Raw genomic sequence first — 24,105 nt, 5'->3', positions numbered from 1 at the left:
CAAGAGTCCACTTTGACCCATAACAACCCACTGTACAAGAGTCCACTTTGACCCATAGCAACCCACTGCACAAGAGTCCACTTTGACCCATAGCAACCCACTGCACAACAGAACTAAACACTGCAGTCCTGAGCCATCCTCACAACTGTTCCTATGCCAGAGTCCAAAGATGGCGCCACTGTGTCAGTCCATCTTGTCGAAGGCCTTCCTCTGTACCAAACATGATGTCCTTCTCTAGGGACTGGTCTCTCCTAACATGTCCAAAGTATGTAAGACAAAATCTTCCCATCCTTGCCTCTAAGGAGCACTCTGGCCTTACTTCTTCCAAAACAGGTGTTTGTCCTTTTAGCAGTCCAAGGCACTTTCATGTTCTTCTCCAGCACATTCAAATCCATCAGTTGGCCCAGTCTTCCTTTCACATGCACATGAGGCAATGAGAATAGCTCGGCTAGCCTCGGGTCAGGCACACCTCACGTCCTCAATGTAACATCCTGGCTCTCCAATACTTACTAAAGAGGTCTTGAGCAGCAGATTGACCACATGCATCATGTGTTTTGATCTCTTGACTGCTACTTCCATGAGCAGCGATTGTGGATCCAAGCTAGGCAAAATCTTTGACAACTTCAACTTTTTCTGCATTTATCATGATTTTATCTAGTGATCAAGGTGTGAGGATTTTGGTCTTCCTTACATTGAGTTCTAATCCATACTGAAGGCTACAATCCTTGTTCTTCATCACCAAGTGCTTCAACTCCTCCTCACTTTAAGCAAGAAAGGTTGCGTCATTTGCATACTGCAGGTTGTTAATAAATCTTCCTCCAATCCCGAGGCCGCACTCTTCTTCATATAATCTAGCTTCCCTGATGATTGCTCGGCATACAGACTGAACAAGTACGGTGAGAGGATACAGCCCTGAAGCACACCTTTCTTGATTCAAAACCACGCAGTATTCCTTTGTTCTGATCACACAATGCCTCTTGATCCATGTAAAAGGTCCTCATCAGAACAGTGTGAGAACATAAATGCCTTTGCATAGGCAATGAAACACAAGTAAACATCTTTCCAGTATTCTCTGCTTTGGATAGTCCTTGTTCCACGTCCTCTTCTGAATCCAGCCTGAACTTCTGGCAGTTCCCTGTCAATGCTGCTGTAACAGTTGTTAGATGATCTTAAGTACAATTTTATTTGCATGCGATATCAGTATCATTCTATAGTTTGAGCATTTTGTTGGATCACCTGTCTTTAGAATGGCCACAAATATGGATCTCTTCCAGTCAGTGGGCCAGGTACCTGTCTTCCAAAATTCCTGGCATAGATGAGGGAGTGCTTCCAGTGCTTCTGTAGCTTTCTGAAACATTTCAATGGGTATTCTGTCAATTCCTGGAGTCTTGATTTTTGCTAAAGCATTCTGTGCAGCTTGAACTTCTTCCTTCAGCACCATTGGTTCTTGCTCATATGCTACCTCCGGAAATGGTAGACTGTCAACTGCTGCTTTCTGGTACAGGGACTCTATGTATTCTTTCCATCTTCTCTTGATGCTTTAGGGCTTGGCTAAGCCCTAAAACCAAAAGATGGAGCCGACTGGGGTTTAATTTTATCCCTGCTTGGTATGTTCATATTCTCTCTCTCCCCCTCACCTCCTTCCCCCATCTCCAGTCTAAGATATCTTATTACCACACTGAATAGAGGCTTGGTCCCGATAATTTCGAGATGTTCTCACCACTGACAATTTTACTATCTACCATTTTATCTTTACTTGATCAAAAATAACAGAGAAAGGCTAAGGCAAAAAATAATAGTCATTATAATAACATCATGCAAATAGCAACCAGTGATTCCATTCACTGTCATGGAAGCAAAGCTGATTCATAACGACCCCTGTCGGTTTCCAAGGCTGTAACTGTTTACAGGAGTAGAAAGCTCAGTGTTTCTCCCTCAGAGTCGCTAGTGGTTTCAAACTGCCAATCATGAGGATATAGCTCAACTCATAACCACGAGACCACCAGAGATGACATGTGATTTCACTTAACCACCCTTAAATTTAAACTCCAGTAAAGTAAGACACATGAAGGCCTCTATTATATTCCTACAATCCTTAGCATATGAACATGCAAATTAATTTTTGCAAAATCCCAATTCAAACCACAGGTCAAATCTAAATCACTGAAGAAAAAAACTGAGGTTCAACGTGGACTTCAAATTTCCAGGCAATAGGAAAATGGTGTTCAATAGTGAAAATATGGCATGCAAACACAAAGAGTACATATTCACCCCACACCTCTTAGGTTTGAGGGCCCAGAGGCAACGGAGGATGTATGGGGCAGAGCCACAGAATCTGGCCAGGGATCATCTCTGCCAGCCCCTGGTCATGAAGTGCGGAGAGGTTCTGAGATGTCTGAAAACTGGAAAATAACACTCATCCTGTGGGGTCCTTGAGGAGAGCAAACAATGGGGGCTCTACCTTACAAACTGTGAAACATAATATAAATGTAATTCTTGAGTAGTCAGAGCAATTTTAATCACCATGTGTCAAAACCAGAGGTGAGGGTTACAGAAAAGGCAAGAAAAACAAAATCTTAACAAGAACTTAAGGAGAAAAAAAAATAGGTTGCATAAGGTTAACGTATTCTTTTAAACAAACAAGGACTGAATTTGTGTTATCATACAATGTATCCCTGACACCAAGGAAATGAGGAAAGGCTGATCCATCATGTAAGAGTACAAAAATCATTGGGGTAAAAGAAAATGAGTTTGGGCAACAATTGCAAACAGGTGATTATGTTGGTTGAGCACCTACTATGAGCCGTTCTATGAACTAAAGGCAGCACCTACAATCTATTTTCTAATCCCCACACTAACCGTGTAACAATTTTACAAAAGGAAAAGCTGAGGGTTAGAAAGGTTAAGCAACTGAAGCTAGGGAAGCAGCTGTGACATGAGCAATCTGAGATTCCAACTCAAGGACACGCTCTGTAAACCCACCAAATATTTTTATAATCTTGCGCAAAAAAATATGATTTCCTATGCGTGACACAGAAAAACAGAAACCATTCTGTAAAATACTAATCTTATTATATTAAAAAACGGGGGCCACCAGGCCGTGAGGACAACGTTCCCAATTAGAGCAGCCAGTCCAGAGAGGACTGCATGGCCAGCCCCACTATGAGACATGATGCCCCCTCACTGACCCATAGCCCTACAGGGGACAACACCAGAGACACAGTGTGGGAATTGCATCTGATCAGATTCCACCACACCGAGGCAAAACACTAAGGGGGTGCAACAGAACAGCAAGGGAATGGAGTGGCGAGGTCCCCAGGGAATGCTGACGGTGAACTTTGGAACCAGGGCGTTGTGCCCCAACAGACTGGGCTGGAAAACACTCCTAAAGGCCAACAAAGAATCCTTGAACTAACTATAAGCTTTTCTTTCTTGTAAAAAAAAAGGGGGGGGCGAGCAAGGTATAGAAGACCTCATATGTAAAGTACACCAGTGACTGAGCACAAAAGTGAAGGGTTCAAGAACACAAGAAACTAGTCAGAGTCGTTGCTAGTTTGCTTAGTGGGAGATCAGAAATCATTTCACGAACAATCTTTTATGAATGGAGAGTTGGGACTCAACTTACAGGTAAGAAACTGGGGCATAAATACTGGTTTCATTAAGAAAATTTGGAAAATGCTGCACAGCTTCTTAAAGTTACACCATCTGTCTAACATTAAAAGTGAAATATAGTAATAGCTAAGAAAAAACCCAGAAGAAAAGAATATTGAAAATCAAAGATGTACGGAAACAATTAGTCCAATGGCCTAATGGCCCATTCAAACATCAACCTCAACAACCCTGAGGTTAGAAGTAGATGGTGACCAGCTACCACACCAATACCACCTGCTCGGAAAGTCTGGATGATATGGGAGAAAAACATGCAACAAAACTCAGAACCAAGAGAGACCTGGCTCACTGCTGTTTAGAACAATGGTTCTCAACCTGTGGATCCCCACCCCTTTGGGGGTCAAATGGCTGCCCCTTTCGGGGTTGGCCGATTTATAACAGTAGTAAAATTACAGTTATGAAGTAGCAATGAAAATAATTTTATGGTTGGGAGGTCACATGAGGAACTACAATAAAGGGTCGTGGCATGAGGAAGGCTGAAAACCACTAGTTTAGACGACGGTCTTGAGCCGCCCTGCGGATCTGGAAGCGAACTCACCCTGGTAGTTCCCTTCTCAGTCGAACAAGAGACAGTTCTATACAAAGAATAGCAACACTAAGGAGATACACATGCCTTAGAAAATTCAGCCATCTGAGATCAAAGGACAGCATTTATCCAAGGACATAACTTAGAAGGGCTAGGGAAGGCAAAGGAATGGGAGTAGGAAACACGTGGAGGAAGTAGGAAAAGTGATGTTAAGGGTGGGGATTGAAACCAATGAGAATATAAAATGTATATGAATTGCTGAATGGAAAACTGATTTGCTCTATAAACCTTCACCCAATTCACAATAAAAAAATTAAGAAAAGCATATAATTCCGTATAACTCTACTTTATAAGTTTAGCTTTTGCCCCTGATATAATTATACCTACAAGGGAATAACCCCACCCCCCACCCCCAAAAAAGGGGAAAAAACCTCCACTAGATGGAGCTTTCGTAGTACGCATTTTTCCTGCTAGCCGAGCATCAAGCAACTAACTCGCTCTGAGTTAGAACACCCAGAGGTATCGCCTGGGAAAATTCTCTCCGGTCACAGTGAATTTTTTCTTAAAAACAGTTTCACTCGAAACTCTTCTTTTGTGATGGCCAATTTAAGAGAACAGCATATGGCTGTGAAATTTTGTTTCCTGCTCGGGGAAAAAAGCCACAGAATCTGTTGCGATATTGAACAAAGTTTACAAGGATAGCACTACGGGAAAAACTCAAGTGTACACTGGTTTTCTTATTTCAAAAAAGGTGAAATGTCGATGGATGACAAACCTCATTCTGGATGTCCATCAACTCTCTGAATGAATGACAATGTCGACAAAATCCATGCACTTGTGCTTGAAGACCAACGACGCACCATTGAGAAGGGGGAGTTACCTGGACTATCCTGGAGTTCAGTTCAGCGAATTTTAACGGAAGATTGGGGAATGAGAAGGACCACTGTGAATTTTGCGCCTCCGGTTCTTACTGACCAGGAAAAAGAGCATCGAATGGAAACATGCCATGCTTTGAAAGAACAGCTCCAAAGTGACCCAGACTTTTTTTACAAGGCCATTACTAGTGTCCAGACAAGGTGCTACTCTTATGACACCCAAAAGCAAACATGAATCAAGCCAGTGGAAGAGCCATCATCACCTCACCCCAAAAAAAGCTTGCCAAGTGAATCATGAAGGGGATAGCGCATTTGGATTTCACTCTACCAGATCAGACTGTTCATCAAGGTTTCTATTTAGAGGTTCTGAAAAGATTATGTAACAGTGTGTGAAGAAAAAGGCCTGATTTGTAGCAGAGAGGGTCAGACTGGTTTTGCCACCACGACAATGCACCTGCTCACAGTCATCTCAGTGCACCAGTTTTTGGCAAAAAAACAACATGCCTCTCTTGCCTCATGCACCTGACTCACCTGACCTCACTCCATGTGATTTATATTTATTTCCAAGAAGGAACAGGGACATGAAAGGACAGCGATTTATCGGCTTAGAAGTGAAGCAAAAAACAAGGCAGTGCTGTCAGCCATCCAACTAGATGAGTTTGAAAAATGTTTCCAAAATTGGAATCAGATATTTGAATGGAGAGTACTTTGAAGGTGATAAAGTTTTGTAAAAAAAATTAAATATGATTAAAAAGAAAAAAATACATAGCTTTGGGGGGAAATATCCAGGTTTTTTTGGGGGGGAACCCCTTGTATTATTTCTCAAGGGGAGGGTGAAGAGCCAGGGAGACACCAATTTAGACAATTCCTTGGCCTAAAACAAGTGCTGGACCCATTAGATTTTATAGCTTTCTTCAAGCTCTTGGGATTGTATTCAACCAAAAAATGCATTTACCAGCCTAAAACTAACATGGTATAAAAAAATACATTATGAATTTCTGAGCTACAATGTGGAGAATGTAAATGATCCCCACACCAAGCTTCATAAAGTTTGTGGGGAAAATGGAATTAAAAGAAAATGAACCCCCCCCAAAAAAAAGAAAATGAACCCCCAGAAGAATTTACTTCAGAGGACAGCACTGAAACTACAGCTCAGAGCAAAGGACATATCTGATCAGAGCACATGGGAGCAAATGACGGGGGAGGAAGAAAGAGTGGAGCACATCCTGGCCCACCAAGCCTTGAGGACCATATCCTTGCTCCGAGGAGCCAATGGACAGAGAGGACCATATGGCCGGCCCCACTATGAGACACGACATCCCTCACTGATCCATGGCCCTACAGGGGACAACACTGGAGACAGTGTGGGAATTGTACCCGATCTGACCCCACCACACCTAGGCAGAACACTAAGGGCGTGCAACAGAACAGCAAGGGGAGCAGAGCAAGGAAGTCCCTACGGAGTACCAAAAATAGGCTTTGGGGCCAGGGCGTGGCACCCCATCAGACCAGAAAACACTCCTAAAGGTCAACAAACAGACCTTGAGCTACAGGCTTTTCTTTTGTTTTTGTCATTGGGTTTTTTTGTTGTTGTAGTTTTATTTTATTTTGTCACTTTGTCTTGCTCTGTCTTGTTTTTTGTGCATAGACTCTGCAGGTCTATCTAGATAAGATAGGCTGGATAAACAATCTGGAGGAGAAAACAACGGGGCCAATGTTTGGGGGGGACACGGGAGAAGGGGAGGGTAGGAAAGGAAGTGGTATTAACCAACCCAGGGACAAGGGAACAACAAGTGATCCAAAATCAGTGGTGAGGAGAGTGTAAGAGTCCTGGTAGGGATTGATCAAGGGCAATGTAACCAAGAGGAATTACTGAAACCCAAATGAAGACTGAGCATGACAGTGGGACAAGAGGAAAAGTAAAAGGAAACAGAAGAACTAGGAGGCAAAGGGCATTTATAGAGGTCTAAATACAGGCATGTACATATGTAAATATATTGATATATGAGGATGGGGAAATAGATTTATGTGCATATATTTATAGGTTTAGTATTAAGGTCTCAGATGGACATTGGGCCTCCACTCAAGTACTCCCTCAATGCAAGAATACTTTGTTCTATTAAACTGGCATTCCATGATGCTCACCTTCCTGACAGGATCGCTGAAGACAAAGTGGCTCCATAAGCAAATATGAAGAAAGCTGATGCTGCCCGGCTTGAAGGTAAGCAAGCAACCATCTAGCTCAGAAGCTACAAAGCCCACACGGAAGCACACCAGCCTGTGTGATCACAAGGTGTCAAAGGGATCAGGTACCAGGCAACAAAGAACAAAAATCATATCATTGTGAATGAGGGGGAGTGCAGATTGGGGACCCAAAGCCCATCTACAGGCAACTGGACAGACCCTTATAGAAGGGTAACGGAGAGATGAGCCAGTCAGGCTACAATGTAACAATGATGAAACATACAACTTTCCTCTAGTTCCTAAATGCTTCCCCACTGCCCTCCTTCCACCCACCCCCACAACCACCCCCACCCCCGCTCAGCCCACTATCATGATCCCAATTCTACCTTACAAATCTGGCTAGACCAGAGGATGTACACTAGTACCTATAGCAACTGGAAACACAGAGAATCCAGGACAGAAGATCTCTTCAGTACCAGTGGTGAGAGTGGCAATATCAGGAGGGGGGGTAGAAAGGGGGAACCGACTACAAGGATATACATATAACCTCCTCCCTGGGGGATGGACAACAGAAAAGTGGTTGAAGGGAGATGTCAGACAGTCTAAGATTTAACAAAATAATAATTTATAAATTATCAAGGGTTCATGAGGGAGGGGGAGCTGGGAGGGAGGGGAAAAATGAGCTGATACCAAGGGCTCAAGTAGAAAGCAAATGTTCTCAGAATGATGATGGCAACAAATGTACAAATGTGCTTCACACGTGGATGTATGTAAGGACTGTGATAAGAGTTGTATGAGCCCCCCCCATAAAATAATTTTTTTAAATTAACACCAAAAAATAGTAATGAAATTTTTCAAAGTACTTTTTGAAGCCCCAGCATAAAAGGGTTCTTGAAACAAGCTTCCCAATATTGAAGAGCAAAATGTCCAGGGTAGCGTTTCCTGCAACTGCTCCTAGGGAGAATACTGCAGTGAGCACAAAGGAAAGGAACACTCAGACACACAACTGTCTCCATGAGTCACGCGTTTTATCCTGCTAACAAGAACCACCAGCAGGACCTGGTAAACCCACACGCTCATAGGTAGATTGAGACAGGTCTCCCTCGTCATATGACACAGCCAGCTCCCAACCAAAAGGTTGCAGTCAAAAGATGTTGAGCATCCTCACCACAGGCAGCTACAGACGTACAACATAGGGAGGGAAGGGGCCAAAGATGTGGCTATCATACTTGAGCAGCAGCAGCTGGGGAGGGGAGAGGTCGCCAACAGAAATATAAATTTCCCCATCAAGATAGACATTGCCTCTGTAAATATGAGCAGCATTACCTGAGGGCCTTAGAAGCTACCAGTCTATTATTAAAAGTCACAAATCTAATGACAGTTTCAAGTCTATCATAAACAAAACAAGTAGAAAAAATGTCTGAGGATAAAAAAAGTCACATATGAAATGGGCCACCAAAATGACAGCTGTAGGCCCTCTGCATCCTTACGAGCTGCCTCTCTTAGAGACAGATGAAGAGCAGGGAGGAACTTTTACAAGCAAGCACTACCAACTCCCAGTAAGCTCTGCCAATGTGCCCACTGTGCGAGGCGGCCACTGCAGACACTTCCTGACATCCCAACAAAGTCCTCATGCCCATTGTGCCAGCCACAGACAGTGACAGTGTTCCTGGAAACTGGTATGAGGTGCAAACCAATGAGTTCAGCTTTGTGGACTCTGGGAGCCACCACCAAAGTCTCCCTTTTTGCCAGTTCTGGTATTGAAATTCCACAACCCTCTTATCCCACCCCTGAACCAAGAGGCAGCAGGTGAAAAACTGTAGAGGCCACATACCCAGATTGACAGGGGTCCTCAAACTTTTAAAAACAGGGGGCCAGTTCACTGTCCCTCAGAACCGTTGGGAGGGCCAGACTATAGTTTAAAAAAAATCTATGAACAAATTCCTATGCACACTGCACATATCTTATTTTGAAGTAAAAAAAACAAACAGGGCTAAAAACCCGGCAGGCCAGATAAATGTCCTCAGGCCGCAGTTTGAGGACGCCTGGATTAAGGGATAGGAGACCTCATTTACAAAGGTGGGGGTGGGTGAGCAGAGGGAAAGAGCTGCAATTCTGGCCCCTTACCCAAAGTCATCACCCACCCTTCCCAGCATGTCTGTGAGGCGCTGACCTGGAGAAGGGAACAGAAAAATGGAAAAGGAAAATATAAGACTGAAAAACGTAACTGCATAAAAATCCCAAGAGAACAATCTATGAAACGAAGCTCGTTGTAGCCAGGCCTCCCTGCAGCTGCTTCTCTACTTGCCACATGATCCAAGATAAACACAGCAGGGCCACCCAGATGCCTCACCAACTTCCAGGAAAAGGGAACCAAAGCCCTCCTGTCTCAGGGAGGAGTCAACACACCCGTCATGAATCCCTCAATGGAATCCGCACCAGTCTACTGAGGAAATCATTCCAGCCCTCCTCTGGACAGCTGCCAATCTGCAGAAGCAAAAGCTGCTCAAAATAAAGCCACAGGAAGAAGTTCCCATGAGCCTCTGTTCCAACTCAAGCACTAGCTGGAACCTACACTCAAGCCCCACAGGGCCCCGGGCCCCACCTGCAGTTCCTCTAGGTCTAGGATTCCAGCTTCTATCCCAGCCTCAAGGCCCCCACGCTGGGAGAAGCCCACAGCAACCCTGACAAGAGAGCATGCTCTGTGTGCTATTGCCAATTAGGAGCACACCCCATCTACGCCATCAGAAAGAAAACTGAACATGCCTCATCAAAAACCACACGGCTGGAGTAAACTGCCAGTGCCCAGCACGGAAATCTCTGTTCCTGGGCAAGGGGGGAAATCCACATACCAGAGAATTTTCTGGAGAGACAGACTCCTTAAGAAAACAGGCATTGTGGTGGAACACACCCATGATGAAGCCTTAACTTCAGACGCTCCGCTTCCACCCTTGGGAAATGAGGTTTTAAGCAGTTACTCAACCCTTATCATATAGCAATTCAAGAAGGCCAGCGACTTCCTACGTGGTATTTACAATGTATCCCTGGCCTGGGCTCCTCCGCTGCTGCGACTCAATGCCACGTTATGTGTAGGCCACGTCAGGAGGAAGTGATTTGAGCTCGCTCACTCTCTCAGAATCCAAACGGTAAAATACTGCAAAGCATGCCCAGTCACCTGTAACTCGGTCTCCACTACATCAGCAAAGGAGGTCTCGGGCTGGAGGGGTGATGAGGACTCTCACTCACAGTAAGGCAATTCTGGCTGTGACCCTTTCACACAGTCCCTCACGTGTTGGCGTCCCCCAGCCATAAAATGATTTTCCTTGCTACTTCATCACTGTAATTTTGCTACTGTTATAAATCGGGTGACCTCTGGGAAAGGGTCGTTCGACTTCCAAAGGGGTCACGACCCACAGGATGAGAACCACTGCCCTACAGGAAAGGGTAGAACCCCCTCCCCCTTTTGGGTCTCAGAGACTACAAATCTTTACAGAAGTAGAAAACCTCACCTTTCTCCAGCAGAAAGGCTGGTGGCTTTGAACTACAGACTTTGTGGCTAGCAGTCCAATGCACAACCACTACGCTACCTGGGCACCTTGAGATTTGATCTCACTGCCATCAAGTCGACTCTGACTCACAGAGGCACTAGGACAAGGTAGAACTGCCCTGTGGGTTTCTGAGACCGTGCGTAACTCATCTTTCTCTGTCGGAGGATTATAGAGAAGCCCAAACCAGAAACCGAGGGGAGGGAGACAAAGGACCCAAAAGAGATGATTCTTGAGAAATAGGCTCAGGAATCCATCTCCAATGCTGAGATTTACTAAATCAGTCTATCAAGCTTAAGGAGCCCTGGTGGCACAGGGGCTTAAATACTGGACCACAAGGCTCAAACCCAACAGGGGGAGAAAGACAAAGCAATCAGCTTCTATAAAGATTTACCATCCAAGTGGAAGGCGAATTTTGAGAATGATGTCGGGCAACCAATTTATAAGGGTGCTTTACTCAATTGATGTATGTATGGATTGTGATAAGAGTTGTATGAGCCCCAATAAAAGGATTTATTTTAAAAAAAAGATTTACCAAAAAAAGGGCTTACAACCTCGGAAACTCGAACAGTTCTGCTCTGTCCTGTAAGGTTGCTTTGCAGACTCAAGGGCAGGGGCTTGGTTTGAGGCTTCAGTATCAAGCTCAGGAGGCCTGTTTGTGTGGTGGTTAAAGGTCAGTGGCTCTAACACAACAACCGCCGGCCTCTATAAAGACTTAGGGCCTCGGAAGTCCCACAAGACAGCTCTCCTCCGTCCATCTGTTGGGGCGGCTTCACATCAGAAAGACTGCGCAGCAGTCTCGTTTCCAAACATGCAAAGAGAGGGTGAGCAACAGCACACATGTTGTGAGGCGTCCCCCAAACAAGCCATAAGAGCTGTCAGTCATAAGTTGAGAAGAGAAAGACGAGGTTCTCCTCCCAAATGGGTACAGAACATGGGAACTGCGGCACCCCAGATCCCTCGGCACCCCTCTAGAGGAAGAGCAACTCCACTGAAGCAAAACAGGTTCGCTCTAATTGCCCTTTTTCACGGCTGCCCCGTCCTTGCCCACATGTCACAAAGGCGCCTTTTACACATACACACGTGCACGCAATTAAAAGCTGAGCACAGGAAACTAAATATCAGGTTGCCAGGCTCAGCCAACACATTCGGCAGTCAAATCTGCCCTCCACCCCCACGCCAGCTTCTGTTTTCAAAGACCCCCTCGCTCACCCTTAACCCTGATGTCAATAGAAAGATCAGGTAACATTCAAATAGCACACAAGACCCGGTCTCTGCAGGCGTTGCTGAGCAGACCAAGGGCCAGACCCCTCAGGGAAAATCTGGAGAAACTATTAAAGGCATCTGCAGGCCCCAAGTGCAGGCGGCGAGACAAGGTTCAATTCAACAAGAAAGATGTGTTCTGGGCTACTACTCTGGGACAGGCTCACTGCTAAATCCTGTGGCGCCCTGTGGGTCCCCTGAGACTCTCAGGGTGGGTATTGGTGGAGGGGCAGGCATTTAATCCACGGAGTAAACCCTGGAGCAGGGCTATGGACATAGGTTTTGGAAAATAGGAGGGGATGGGAGCAGTCACAGAAGGCTCCACGGAACAGTGTCTGAGTTGATGCTTGGTCACAGAGCCTTAGAAGTTAGGGAGCCACGCGAGGCCATAACCTCCGAGAGAAGACCCAGAAACAGTAGCAACCACCCTGTGCCAGTGAGTCCATGCCAACGAGTCATCCTGCAGGGCAGAGCCCCAACTGCCCCTGAGGGTCCCCAAGACCGTAAATCACCTCTCACACACAGCCTCCTCTTTCTCCAGCTGTGCAGCTGCTGAGTTTCAACCACTAGTTGTAGTTAGCCGCTCAAGGGTTAGCCCACTGTGCCACCAACCAGGACCCTCACAAATGCACAAGGGTATGACTTAGCCCAGGAGCTAAGTTCATTGAGGGAACCACATGCCCCTGGGGCATGGATCAGGGGTGCAGTGTAGCAAAGTGGGCAGACATCCAGCCAGAGGATCTGGCAGGCCAAATGAGCAAATGGGACTCCTGGACAGCAGGCTTGAGGAGACTGGAAGGAAGCACAACAGACACTACAGAGAAACCCAGCTCAATTTCCACAAAGCAAACCAAGGACACAAGGGGCCCGGCTACCTGATGCAAACCTCTGTTTTACCCAGGAGCCTCTAGCAATTGAAACTCAAAGGACATCTCTGCACCTGTATCCCCGGGAGCCTGCAAACAACCCTCTCCCCATCCTTCCAACGAAGCCCCTGAGGGTGCTAGGCAATGTCTGCAACTCCAGTGAAGGTACAGTGGAGATGGTGGTAGCAGTAGCAGCCATCAAGTGGATTCCAACCCATGGCAACCCTGTTTGTGCAGAGCAGAACGGCACCACACAGCTTTCAGAAGCCTGCCTACTGAGGCCCCGTGGGGGGCAGGGGGGAGCGTGTCAAACCACCAACCTTGTGCTAGTTGAGAGCTTAACCATTTGGGGACGGACACACACACACACACACACACACACGCGGTAGTGCTTTTAGTCCTTAGCAAGTAACTACTCTAACAAGGGAACACAATCACTAGGACTACAAAGCTCGTCCCTGCCTCCCCACTTGGATGACAAACAAATCGAGTTCCCAGTGAGACACACTGCTCGTCCCCCATACACTGTGGCACTTAATCTATCGGGAGCCCGTTGACCACTCCATGCTGATCAGGAACTGAGTGAGTGCTGCACAGCAGCCTGGAAAGAAGGCCAGAAATACATTGGTGGGTCCCCTTACAGGACTTGAAGTGATCTGGTACTTCAGCAGAGCAGCTCATTTGAGAAAGCATTAATTCCTCAGGCTCACAGATGTGTCAGTAGGCCCTCAACAAAAACAAAAGAATTTCACTGCTACTGAGTTCATTCTGATTCATAGCAACCCTACAAGGAGGGCAGTGAAGACCTGCCCTCTGAGTTTGAAGCCATAAATCTTTATCAGAGCAAAATGAAAAAAAAAAAGTCTTCCATGGAAGCGACTGGTGGGTTTGAGCAGCTGACCTTGTGTTCAACAGCCCAATATGTGACCCACCAGGCCTCCAGTGTTGGAGCAGGGCCTCGGGAATGTTACAGATCCTTCCAGGAGTCCCAGGGACACAGTGGCTAAAGTCAATGGCTTGAGCCCACCAGCCTCTCCGAGGGGGAGAGCTGATACCACACCCATAGAGAAGGCTTATTAACAGCCTATAAGATGCAGCTGACACAACCTTGCTTGCTGAAAAGAGGAGGATTTAAGCACTTGCTGCTGAAGACCAAGGATTACAACCTTCAGTTTGGATGACAACTCAATGTAAAGAAAATCCAAATCCTCACAAGGGGACTAATGGGTAACGCCATGATAAAGAGAAAAAAGACTCAAACTGTCAAGAGTTGTTGTGCTTGGATCCGCCATCCAATGCTCATGGAAGCACAGTCAACTGCTGCGAGACCTCTTAAAGTGTTGAACTGCAAGGCTGTCACTTTGAGGACTAAGGTGTGCCTGGCCCAAGCCATGGTATTTTCAATAGCCTCTTATGCATATGAAAGCTGGACAGCGAATAAGGAAGACTGAAGAAGAGTCGATATGGTGCTGGCAAAGAATATTCAAGGTGCCATGAACTGCCAAAAGGACAAAGAGATGTGTCTTGGAAAATGTACAGCCAAATTGCTCCTTCGAGGCAAGAATGGCAAGACTTCATCTTTCATCCTTTGGACATATTGTCAGGAGAGACCTGATGTCCTGGAGAAGGGCATCTCCTTGGTAAAGCAGAGGGCAGCGAACAGAAGACAGATCGACACGGTGACTGCAACAATGGACTCAAGCACAAGAACAGTTGTGAGGATGACGTAGGACTAGATGGTGTTTCGTTCTGTTGCACACAGGGTGGCTATGAGTCAGAACTGACTCAATGGCAACTAACAACAACCTAAGCTCCCTTGAGTCTAAGTCAGCTCATTGGCAATGGGAAAGCTCATTCAGCGGGGAGGCAGAAAAGCCAGAATTCAGATTCAAACATGAATGATTGTGGAGTGTCCTTTCACTACAGCTAGCTAATAAACATGATTATATATTTAAGGTTGGTAATAAGAAGTAATGTCTCCCCTTCAAGCATTGGAAAAACTGAGATGGGGACCCATAGTTTACTGCCTATGATTAAGGGATCGCCTCAGAAACGGTAATTAAGTTATCACAACTGACTCTCCACAGGCTCCTGTTACAGAATGAATGGTTCCCTGGTCCCCACCAATCCACACCAAAAAAAAAGTGCATCATAAAACCGAACTTCTATGTGTGGGGTCATAATCCCAATTGGGATAGTTGCTTTTATATCATTGAGGCAGGATTCGGGTAGGGTATACCTTAAGTTCATCTCTCCAGAGACCTGAGAGAGATTGAACAAGCTAGCAAAGCCCAGACGGGGTGAAGGCAGGCCCAGTCATATGAAGCTCCCCAGAAGCAGATACTTCAGAGAGCCAAGGACCTTCCCCCGGAGCCACAACCAGCCTTCCCCTAGAAACTGGCTCCGCCTGCCTTCGGAATTGGGCTTCTGGCCGCCTTAACTGTGAGAAGATAAATTCCTGCTTGTTACGGCCATCCACTTGTGGTATTTGTTACAGCAGCTGCTAAAAAGGGTCTCTCTGGGCCTTCTGTGGCCAAAAAATTGTTCACTCTAGTAATCAAAGCAACATAGCTATATTTCAGAGAAATATGCAAAATCCTCCAGATATTTCCCTTCAGATCCCCTAAGACAACATGGAAGAGCAGGAGTTGATGTGACTGACTGCTCCCTCCCTCCCTTAACAGACTTCCCAATCTACTTTACCCACCTCATTTAGGGGAATATGGCCCAGGGTCACGTGGCAGTTCTGATGCGATTTGTCCCAATCCTGGCTCAAGCCGCTTTGCATCACCCTCCTAACTAGATCAACGGCAGCCAATGGGTTTAGTCAGGCTGATCTGTGATGGATTAGATCTGAAACCTTAGCCATGTAAGCTGCCTGCTTATACTGGGGCTGTCGGGGAGAAGAATAAGAAACTCAATCCTCCCAGGGCCACCGAAAACACCAAATGCACCCACCATCCCTCGCTCCATCTGTCTGCTCGAGCTCCAGTTACTGCCATTCCCTAGCCATCCTCATCTCTGCTGCTATTCCCTCCTGACTTGGAGGGAAGTGCATGGCCGTCACAGAATAAAGATGCTCACGATATTTCCCAAATACATAAATAAAAATGCAAATAAGCCTGCTCACTAAGATAACTGTCTTTATTGTTTCTAGAAAGTACTCCTGCCCAACATCAAACTGAAGGCCTGAGAGATGTCAAGGGAGTTTCACTAGCAAACACGTCCCCACCCCACCCCCCACCCCGTTACCATTAAGGAGTAGGGCAAGTGTCTCCTTCCCCACAGTCCTGGATGCTTGGGGCCTGCCCACACTAGTCTGCTTTTAAACACAGTGAACATTAAATCTCTAGTTAGCTTCTGTTTGGTTCACATGTCAGTGGGAGAGAGCGAAAAAAAAAAAAAGAAGAAAAGAAATTCCAAGGGGGCTGGAAGATGGAAGAGCAAGCTGGGGGACAAATTCAACCCCTGCTATTCTCTGGAATCGCCTGGAAGGAAAATTCTACTTTGAATTCAAGTTTTCTCCTCCCCAGGGACATGCTGTTTTACGCCCACAGGCTTCCTTGTGAGGTTGAACAAAATCGGTCATAAGTACAGGGCTGGGCCTCAGTTGCTTCGGCTACAGTATTTATCCATCCCCAGTGTACTGACTCCACAGGATAAAAAAAACTCTAATAATTTGACCATGACATTGCCTCGAAGGAAAAGGAAAATGGGTCATTTTTGCCACTCTACTCAAGAGGTCGCACCCCTGGTCAGTTTCAGCACCAAGACTGCAAGTGAGTCCAATGGACAGCCACCTAAGACAGCGGTTCTCAACCCGTGGGTCCTGACCCCTGTGGGGGGCCAACAACCCTTTCACAGGGATCACCTGATTCATAATAGTAGCAAAATTACAGCTCTGAAGTATCAACGAAAATAATTTTATGGTTGGGGGCTCACCACACATAAGGAACTATGAGAGGATCATGGCATTAGTAAGGTTGAAAACCACTGACCTAAGAGGAATAAACCCCAAAAAAGGCAAACGGGATGATAAACTAATTCAAAGACCACTAAGCATCCGCCTAACAATAGCAACCTACCTTGAACCCTGAGACCACATGGAAAGCTGCCTTACTAGTAGAGCCAACCACTATCTCTCACTGTCATCGAGTCGATTCTGGCTCATAGTGAACATACAGCAGTGGTTCTCAACCTTCCTAATGCCATGACCCTTTCATAGTTCCTCATGTGGTGGTGAGCCCCCAACCAATACAATTAGTTTCATTGCTACCTCCTAAGTGTAATTTTGCGACTGTTGTGTACATATCTGATATGCAGGATGTATTTTCATTGTGACAAATTGAACATAATCAAAGCATAGTGATTAATCACAAAAACAGTATGTCATTATATATTGTGAAATATTTATTTCTAATTACAAAGAAATGAAATTTTGTCTTGAAGCATGGTGTAACATGGGTAACAGTCCTCACGCCAGGTACTCCTATGTGGGCATATCTGCATGTGGGCGGACCCGCCTGGAGCCGGACAGAGGTGCGGTGTTTCAGTTCCTAAGACCATCGGAAATGTGTTTTTCGATGGTCTTAGGCGACCCCCGTGAAAGGGTCGTCAGACAACCCCCCTCCCAAAGGGGAGGCGACCCACAGTTAGAGAACCGCTGCCCTAGAGCAATGGGTAGAACTGTCCTTGTGGGTTCCCCAGGCTGTAACTCTTTATGGGAGTAGAAAGCCTGTCTTTCTCCCTTGGAGTGGCTGGTGGTTTTAAACTGCTGACCTTATGGTTAGCAACCTAACACATAACCACTATGTCATCAGGGCCCCTAGAGCCAGCCAGGAGGAGGAACACTAGCTTACCCCACCGGGCTACTGAGGATTGAGGACCATATGTGAGCACAGTTGTTGTTAGATGTAGATTCTGACCCACCAGGACGAGGCGCACTCATTGCTCTGTTGAAGTCTATTGCTGCAATCACCGCTGCAGCAGTTACTTGGCCATAGAAGCATCACATACCAGCGTTCCAATGCCCTCAAGAATTTTGCTGAAAGCTGTAAGTAACAATTAATGTTTGCCTTGCCTTCCACAGCAGCTAAGTTCCTAGACAGCTGTATCAAAACTGAGTTATTAAGCCAACTGTTTATATTCACTAGAAAGGCTGGCCAAAAGAATTACAAACGTCCCAGTTTCATATGTATTATCAGCTCTGCTTAAATCTAATTATCTACACATTTCACTCATTTAGGTTTCCACCAGGTTAGCTTATCCCTTTAAGCACATTTCTCAAACCACATTTCCATCTGTCAAATTGTATCTCTCTTCCCTCCCTTTGCAGGTTCAGGTTCCTTTATGTGTATCCTATTTCCAGGGCTGTGCTGACTGTACCTTCCATGCACACAGCCTCACACTGCCCTGGAAAGCAGCCCCGAAGCTCTGGCCCCCAATGCTTCTTGCGTGGGGAAGCAATGACTTACTCCAAAAGCTTAGTGGCTGGAGCTCCAAAGGGCTCCGCTGTGGAGTCTGAGGCTTAGACGCGGAGTTCCATTCAGTAAGTAGCTTTGGGTAACTATCCAGTATAAGGCTCTCCTGGGAGGTGAGGAGTGGCGGGTGGTGTTTGCTGTAAATCCTTGGACACTCAAAGAAAGGGAAATTCATTTTTCTATCCCTTCGATGCTTTGTAAAAAGTGAACTTCCACTTCCATCTAACAAACTTACCAGGTACCCAAAATTGTGAGGTATAAAGGAAAGAAAGTTCCTGTCTTCTGGCCCTCACAGCTTACTAGGGAAACAAGAATAATAAACAGTGAAGGGGCAACACAAAAGACTGCATGGTTAAGCAACAATTAACAAGAGGCTGGGTAGCCTCTGACTGAGGTGAGCTAAGCCATCAGGGAAGGAGGCCCCTGTTGCACAATGGCTAGAGCCCAGGTGCTCACAGAATGATGGGCAATTAAACCCACCCAGCAGCTCTGCAGGAGAAAGACCTAGCCATCTTCACCCATACAGAGTACACACTTGGAACACTATGGGACGGACCTATGTCACCTGGACTCGCTATGAGGCACCTAACAACAAGCTGTTGGGGAAGGCTTTACAAAAGAAGCTACAGCCTCAGGAGACATCCTACTTATGCTAGTGTACAAGGAGGCGTCCAAGAATGCATGGAAAAATTCCATTTTTCCATGGACTTTCTGAAACCCCCTCATATAAATACAAAAGCACGTGTTCTGAGACAAATCCATATACCAAAAAGGTTAGCTTCACAAAGGTTTTTAAAGTCTACTCAGGTCCTACAGATGTCTTTACAGTCTATCTACCCAGGTTTTATAGGTGTCTATAAAGTCCCAGGGTGCAAATGGTGTGCGCTCAACTGCTAAGCTGTAGGTTAACTGTTCACATTCAGTGGTACACTGGCAATCTGCTTCTACTGGGATCCCAGCCAAGGAGACCCCAAGGAGCAACTCTCCCCTGTAACAGAGGGGTGCCACAAACCAGAAACATCTCGAAAGCAACAAGCTGCAACACAGGCACCTCTAGGCTTCCCGAGCGGCACCAACTGTTAAACACTTGGCTACAGAACTGAAAGGGTGATAGTTCATGTCTACCCAGAGGACATCTCAGAAGAAACGCCTGGCAATCTAAAGTCACAGTCATGAGCAAGCATACAGGGCTCAGCTCTACTCTGATACACTGGGGGGAGGGAGGGGTGTCACCGTCAGTAAGCAATGCCTCAATAACATGTTGACAGGCATCTCTACACCACTGACAGCATCTAACACTCCATGTCTTGCTCCTTCTGCTCCAGCTGCAGGGGCTTCTCATGCTCAAATTCACCAGGCACACTTATTTCTCAAGGCTGCTATAGCCACAGGACCTCTATCTGAATGCCCAGTCCTCCAAGTATCTCTCTTGAATTCATCCAAAGGCCACCTACCAGAGTGGCCTTCCCCAACCATCTTCTTCCTCTCTAGCAAATTTTTTTATTTGTCAAGCGAGCGGTGACGTCGTTTTGTTCACTGCTATGTTCCCTGGGACTAACACCTCCCTGGCCTACAGCAGCTGCTCAACAAACATTAGCTGAATTACTCTTCAGTATCCCATCAGCATTAACAGAATGATAACAGCTCGTTCATGAACATGATTTCTTCTTAACTCTTAGCTACACCTTCACGTCCAGCCCTCCCACAAAGCTTTCTATGAGTCTTTCAGCACAAATGGCCATCTCCTTGTTCTGGATCCAGTGGCACAAATCCTCTGTCCACGCTGGCTTGATATTATGTGATGGCTGCTGCTCTATCTGCCCGGTGGTATTCTCAATTCCTTAAATAAAAGCACACACACAGAGGACACACCCCGTCTGGACTACAAGCAGTGTAAGAATAGGAAAAGTGATTTAAATTTTCTGGTAGGTAACTTAAGAAATTATCTGCATACAGTATTTTACAACTAAAGAAACTGAGGCCCCAAGAGAAGAGATTTTCCCATACAACCAGGTACTAAATTAATGGGGTTTTGAATACCTGCATTACATGGTGCAAGGGGTGAGAATGCATAAAAGCGAAAAATAAAGAATAACCAGAAATACACTGAATGAGGAGAGGGGGGGGGGGTAGGGATTCCTCGTGGGATGGATCTAAGTTGCCCATTTATACCCAAAGGACCTAATGCACTCCTTCCGCTGCTGCATGTCCCCAAAGTCCCACAGCAGGGCTCCCTTTCCAAGTACAACTGTCCTTAGTCAATTAGAAGGCAGCCAGCACATAATAGGCCCCAAGAGAACAGGGAAAGGGAAGTCTTTCTATAACTGGCAGAAGCAACACACAGATACGTACAGAGATGCACACAGCAAGAACATGCCCACTAGCACCCACATCTAGATTCAGCTTCCGATGTGAATCCACTTCTGAAAGTTTCTAAATGGCCCCCTACTCCCTATGGTCCTGACCTTTTAACTCCTCCTGCTGGGGCCTGGCATTCAAACGGGGAGCCAGAGCAGGAAAACCAAACCAAAGGACTCAAAATTAAACAAGAGGGTCGCTTTACTCAAACCAACAGAAGCCAGTGGCCTCTGCAAAGGAGACCCAGAAGCATATAGTAAACTTGCCAGGCTGAAGCCCAGCCCCGTCTCCAACACAGGAAGTCAGGCAGGGCCCTGAAAAGCAGGGAGTGCAACACAGGAAGTCTTCTGGCTTTGCCCAGATTTCCAGGAGTGGAATGGAGGAGCTCACAGGAGGGGGAAGGGGGAAAAGGGTGGGGGGATGGGCAGGTGGGTTGAAAGCCAGGCAGTTCGCTCTAAGTTTTACTACTAGAGCTCCTTGGTCCATCTTAGGAAACTCAGTAGTAGTCACCTCTGGACTTCTGGTTCCTCATCTAGAAAAGGAGGTGGTTTAAAACATGGTGGGAATTTAATTCCTTAAAAGAAAAGATTTTTTTTAAGCTATTAATTCTTTTTTCAAAAAAAAGCGCAAACGGTTTCTCCTAAGACTCCTCCAAGTCAATGTATGTTCGGGAGCCCTGGAAACAATGATGCCTCTGGGTCGCTTCTATCTTTGAAATCTGCTCTGATTCTCAGAGCATTAGGCAGATGCCCAGTCAACTGCGGGTGGGTGAGTCCCTCTATTTCATAACTAGTGTTTCCTGAGCAGAGGTCAAATCTTACACCCAAACTCTCCCTCTAACTAGACAGACAGGCCGGCGTTTTTCCTCATTTCCCATCCCCTCCCCAAATCAACCAGCTTATCTTTGTGTCCCCAGCTGTGAATCTGGTCTTGCAATAGCCCTACATAAGGGTCCTTCTACGGCCGGGGCATGAAAAAGCTATTGGGTGCCCTGGCTCAGCAGGACGCAGGTGGCAAAGCGGAGCATCGACAATTCTCGTCTCGTTCTTCAGCCTCAAAAAGTTAAGAAGGCTGAGCACCTCGGTCAGCACTCCCCAAGTCCCTGGACTCCTCACCTCCTGGAGTAACTGATTGAACCCACAATCTAAGCCACATCCCCTTTCGACTCTCTCCCTGGACTGTGCTGCTTCTTCTCCCGTCCTTCAATTGCGCCGCCCCTAGCCCATCTCAGCGAGTGCCGAGGACAGCTGGAAAAGCACCCCCTCCCACTTCTAGGGCGCTTTCCCACCGCCGCCGCCCCCATTCTGGACCCAGTGCAGCGACTCGCCTCGGAGCACTAGACCCGGGATTTCCCGGGTCCCACTCCACCCCTACGAACCAAGAATGGGATGGAAGGAATGGAATCCATCTCAACCACGTTCAACCCGCCCCCTCCCCCCAATAAACCTCCCCACGCGTCGTGCCTCCTGGCCCCTCGGCATCGGGCCCCTTTGGCACCCCCCCATCCCCTGCGTCCCTGCCCGCCAAGTCAGAGCCCGCCTCGCCACCCAAGCAGGCCCCGACCAGCCCCCTCCCGCCTCCGATGCGGGACCCCCGGCCGTCCCCCCGCTCCCAAGCCCAGCAGCCCGGGGCCGCCCGGCCCGGCCCACCCCGCACCCCCGGGTAACGGGGCGCCCGTCCCGCGCGGTCACCTGCATCCCGCCGCCGTCGGCCGCCGCCTCGTCGGTGCGCGGCCGCTTGCTCAGGCCGGGCTCGGCTCCGTCTCCTCCCCCTCCGGGCACCGGCGGCTCCAGCTCCGACTCCCGCTTCATCCCCCGGGCAGCGGCGCCGGGCCCGAGCTGAGGTGGCTGCTGAGGCTGGGCACCTTCCGCCATCCGCCCGCGCCCCCCTCGCCTCCGGGAGCCGGGCGACCCGCGACAGGCCACCTCCCCCTGGGCCTCGGCCCCGACTGTCGCGACAGGCGGGCGCGCGCCTGCCCCCGCCCGCCGCGTGCGTGCGTGCGTGCGCGCGCGCGGGCCCGGCGCCCCTCGGCGGCTAGGCGGTCGCCGCCGGTCGCTCGCGGGTTCCTCGCCGCTCCTCGCGCCGCGCTGGGTGCCGCCGGCGGGTCACCACGGGCCCTCGCTCGTCCCGCGACTCGCACACCCAGCCCAGCGCCGACCGCGCGCCCCGCCTCTCCCTCTGCCGGACCTGGCCGCCCGGCGCGCTCGCCGCTGGCTCACACGCTCCCTCACACGCCGCGCGGAGGGAGGAAGGGGGCGGTCCGGCTCCCGAGGCCTGGGGAGGGGTGTTTATTTGGGGGGAGGAGGGGCTCGAGGTAGGAACGAGCTGACTGGCCGGGATCCTCCGACCCGCCACTGTGGCAGCGCCGGGAAGGCGGGGAGAGAGAGAAAGGAGGAGGGAGGGACCGGGATGTGGGACTCCTGCCCGCGCGGGAGGCTCTGACGAGGGGGGAGGCGGCGGCGGCGGCGAGGGCCGAGCTCCCCGAGGGGCGGGGCCGGCGTCCCTCGGCAATCTCCGCCTCCTCCACTCCGGCGCTCGAGGGAAGTCGGGAAGAGGTCGGGAAAGTTCGGGAATTTCCGGCCCGACGGAAGGATTGTCCTGGAGGTCCCGCGCGGCTGGACTCCCGGGTGGCGTGGAGAGTGGGGCGGGGCTTGCATCTTAAGGGCGGGCCCACAGCCTGCGGTGGGCGTGGCCTGAGAGGCCCGAGTAGCGACGCCCACTTGCAGGATTCCTTGTGCACGGAATTGTGACCTGAGTTTACCCATCTGGCAGCGTTGGTTCTCGGGATTGAAGGCCATTCTGTGGGAGGGGGCTTTTTCTTCCTCGCCAGCAGGGGAATGGAGAGCTCAAGGCACGTCCAAGAATAAAGCCACCCCAAATGGGTTGTGAGAGCTAATAGCTATCATCCCATTCCTAATCATCACATTACCTGGCAATAATACCGGCAAGTAAGATACTACAAGCCGTAAGACCTTTACAGTTTGCACAACGCATTCACAGACCTGTTTTGAGACTGTGACACCGGGAGAGTGGTTGCCATGGTCTCCAGTGACGTTGAGCCTGACGCTCGGTCAAATCCTACAGCTAAAAAGTAGCAGATTCAGCCCTCAGGAGCTCAACATCCTATTCTCATTTCCTACACCTGGCTTCCTGAGTAGCACTTTCATCGACTTAGTGTCACTGGCGACATCTGCGATCGTTTCTCTCTCCTAATGGACTTCTGCTTGCTCAGGCTTCCTTCCATATTGTGCCTTGTGTGTTAACGGGTACAAGGATGTTGCAGGAGCCACATGGATTCTAGTCCCACCCCTGATAACTAGCCCAGATGAGCACACCTGC

The 24,105-nt window shown here is 48.1% G+C and overlaps 1 protein-coding gene across 10 annotated transcripts in view; it reads right to left on the bottom strand.

The window, feature by feature from the left end:
* Positions 1–23,020, bottom strand: part of RBFOX2 (RNA binding fox-1 homolog 2) — a 298,767-nt gene extending 275,747 nt beyond the window's left edge. For 3 of the 10 annotated variants that reach the window (XM_075550997.1, XM_075550999.1, XM_075551008.1), the window contains exon 1: positions 22,458–23,020. In XM_075550997.1, coding sequence (XP_075407112.1) covers positions 22,458–22,640 — 183 coding nt within the window. In that variant the 5' untranslated portion in view covers positions 22,641–23,020. The remainder of the gene's footprint in view (positions 1–22,457) is intronic. The other 7 variants (XM_075550995.1, XM_075550998.1, XM_075551002.1 and 4 more) reach the window with 3 other exon arrangements.
* Positions 23,021–24,105: the final 1,085 nt, after the last annotated feature.

Source organism: Tenrec ecaudatus, chromosome 6 (genome assembly GCF_050624435.1).
Source record: "Tenrec ecaudatus isolate mTenEca1 chromosome 6, mTenEca1.hap1, whole genome shotgun sequence".
In the NCBI taxonomy this organism is placed as follows: domain Eukaryota; kingdom Metazoa; phylum Chordata; class Mammalia; order Afrosoricida; family Tenrecidae; genus Tenrec; species Tenrec ecaudatus.
Note: the sequence above shows the minus strand (reverse complement) of the source record. Positions and strands in the feature narration are given on the sequence as shown.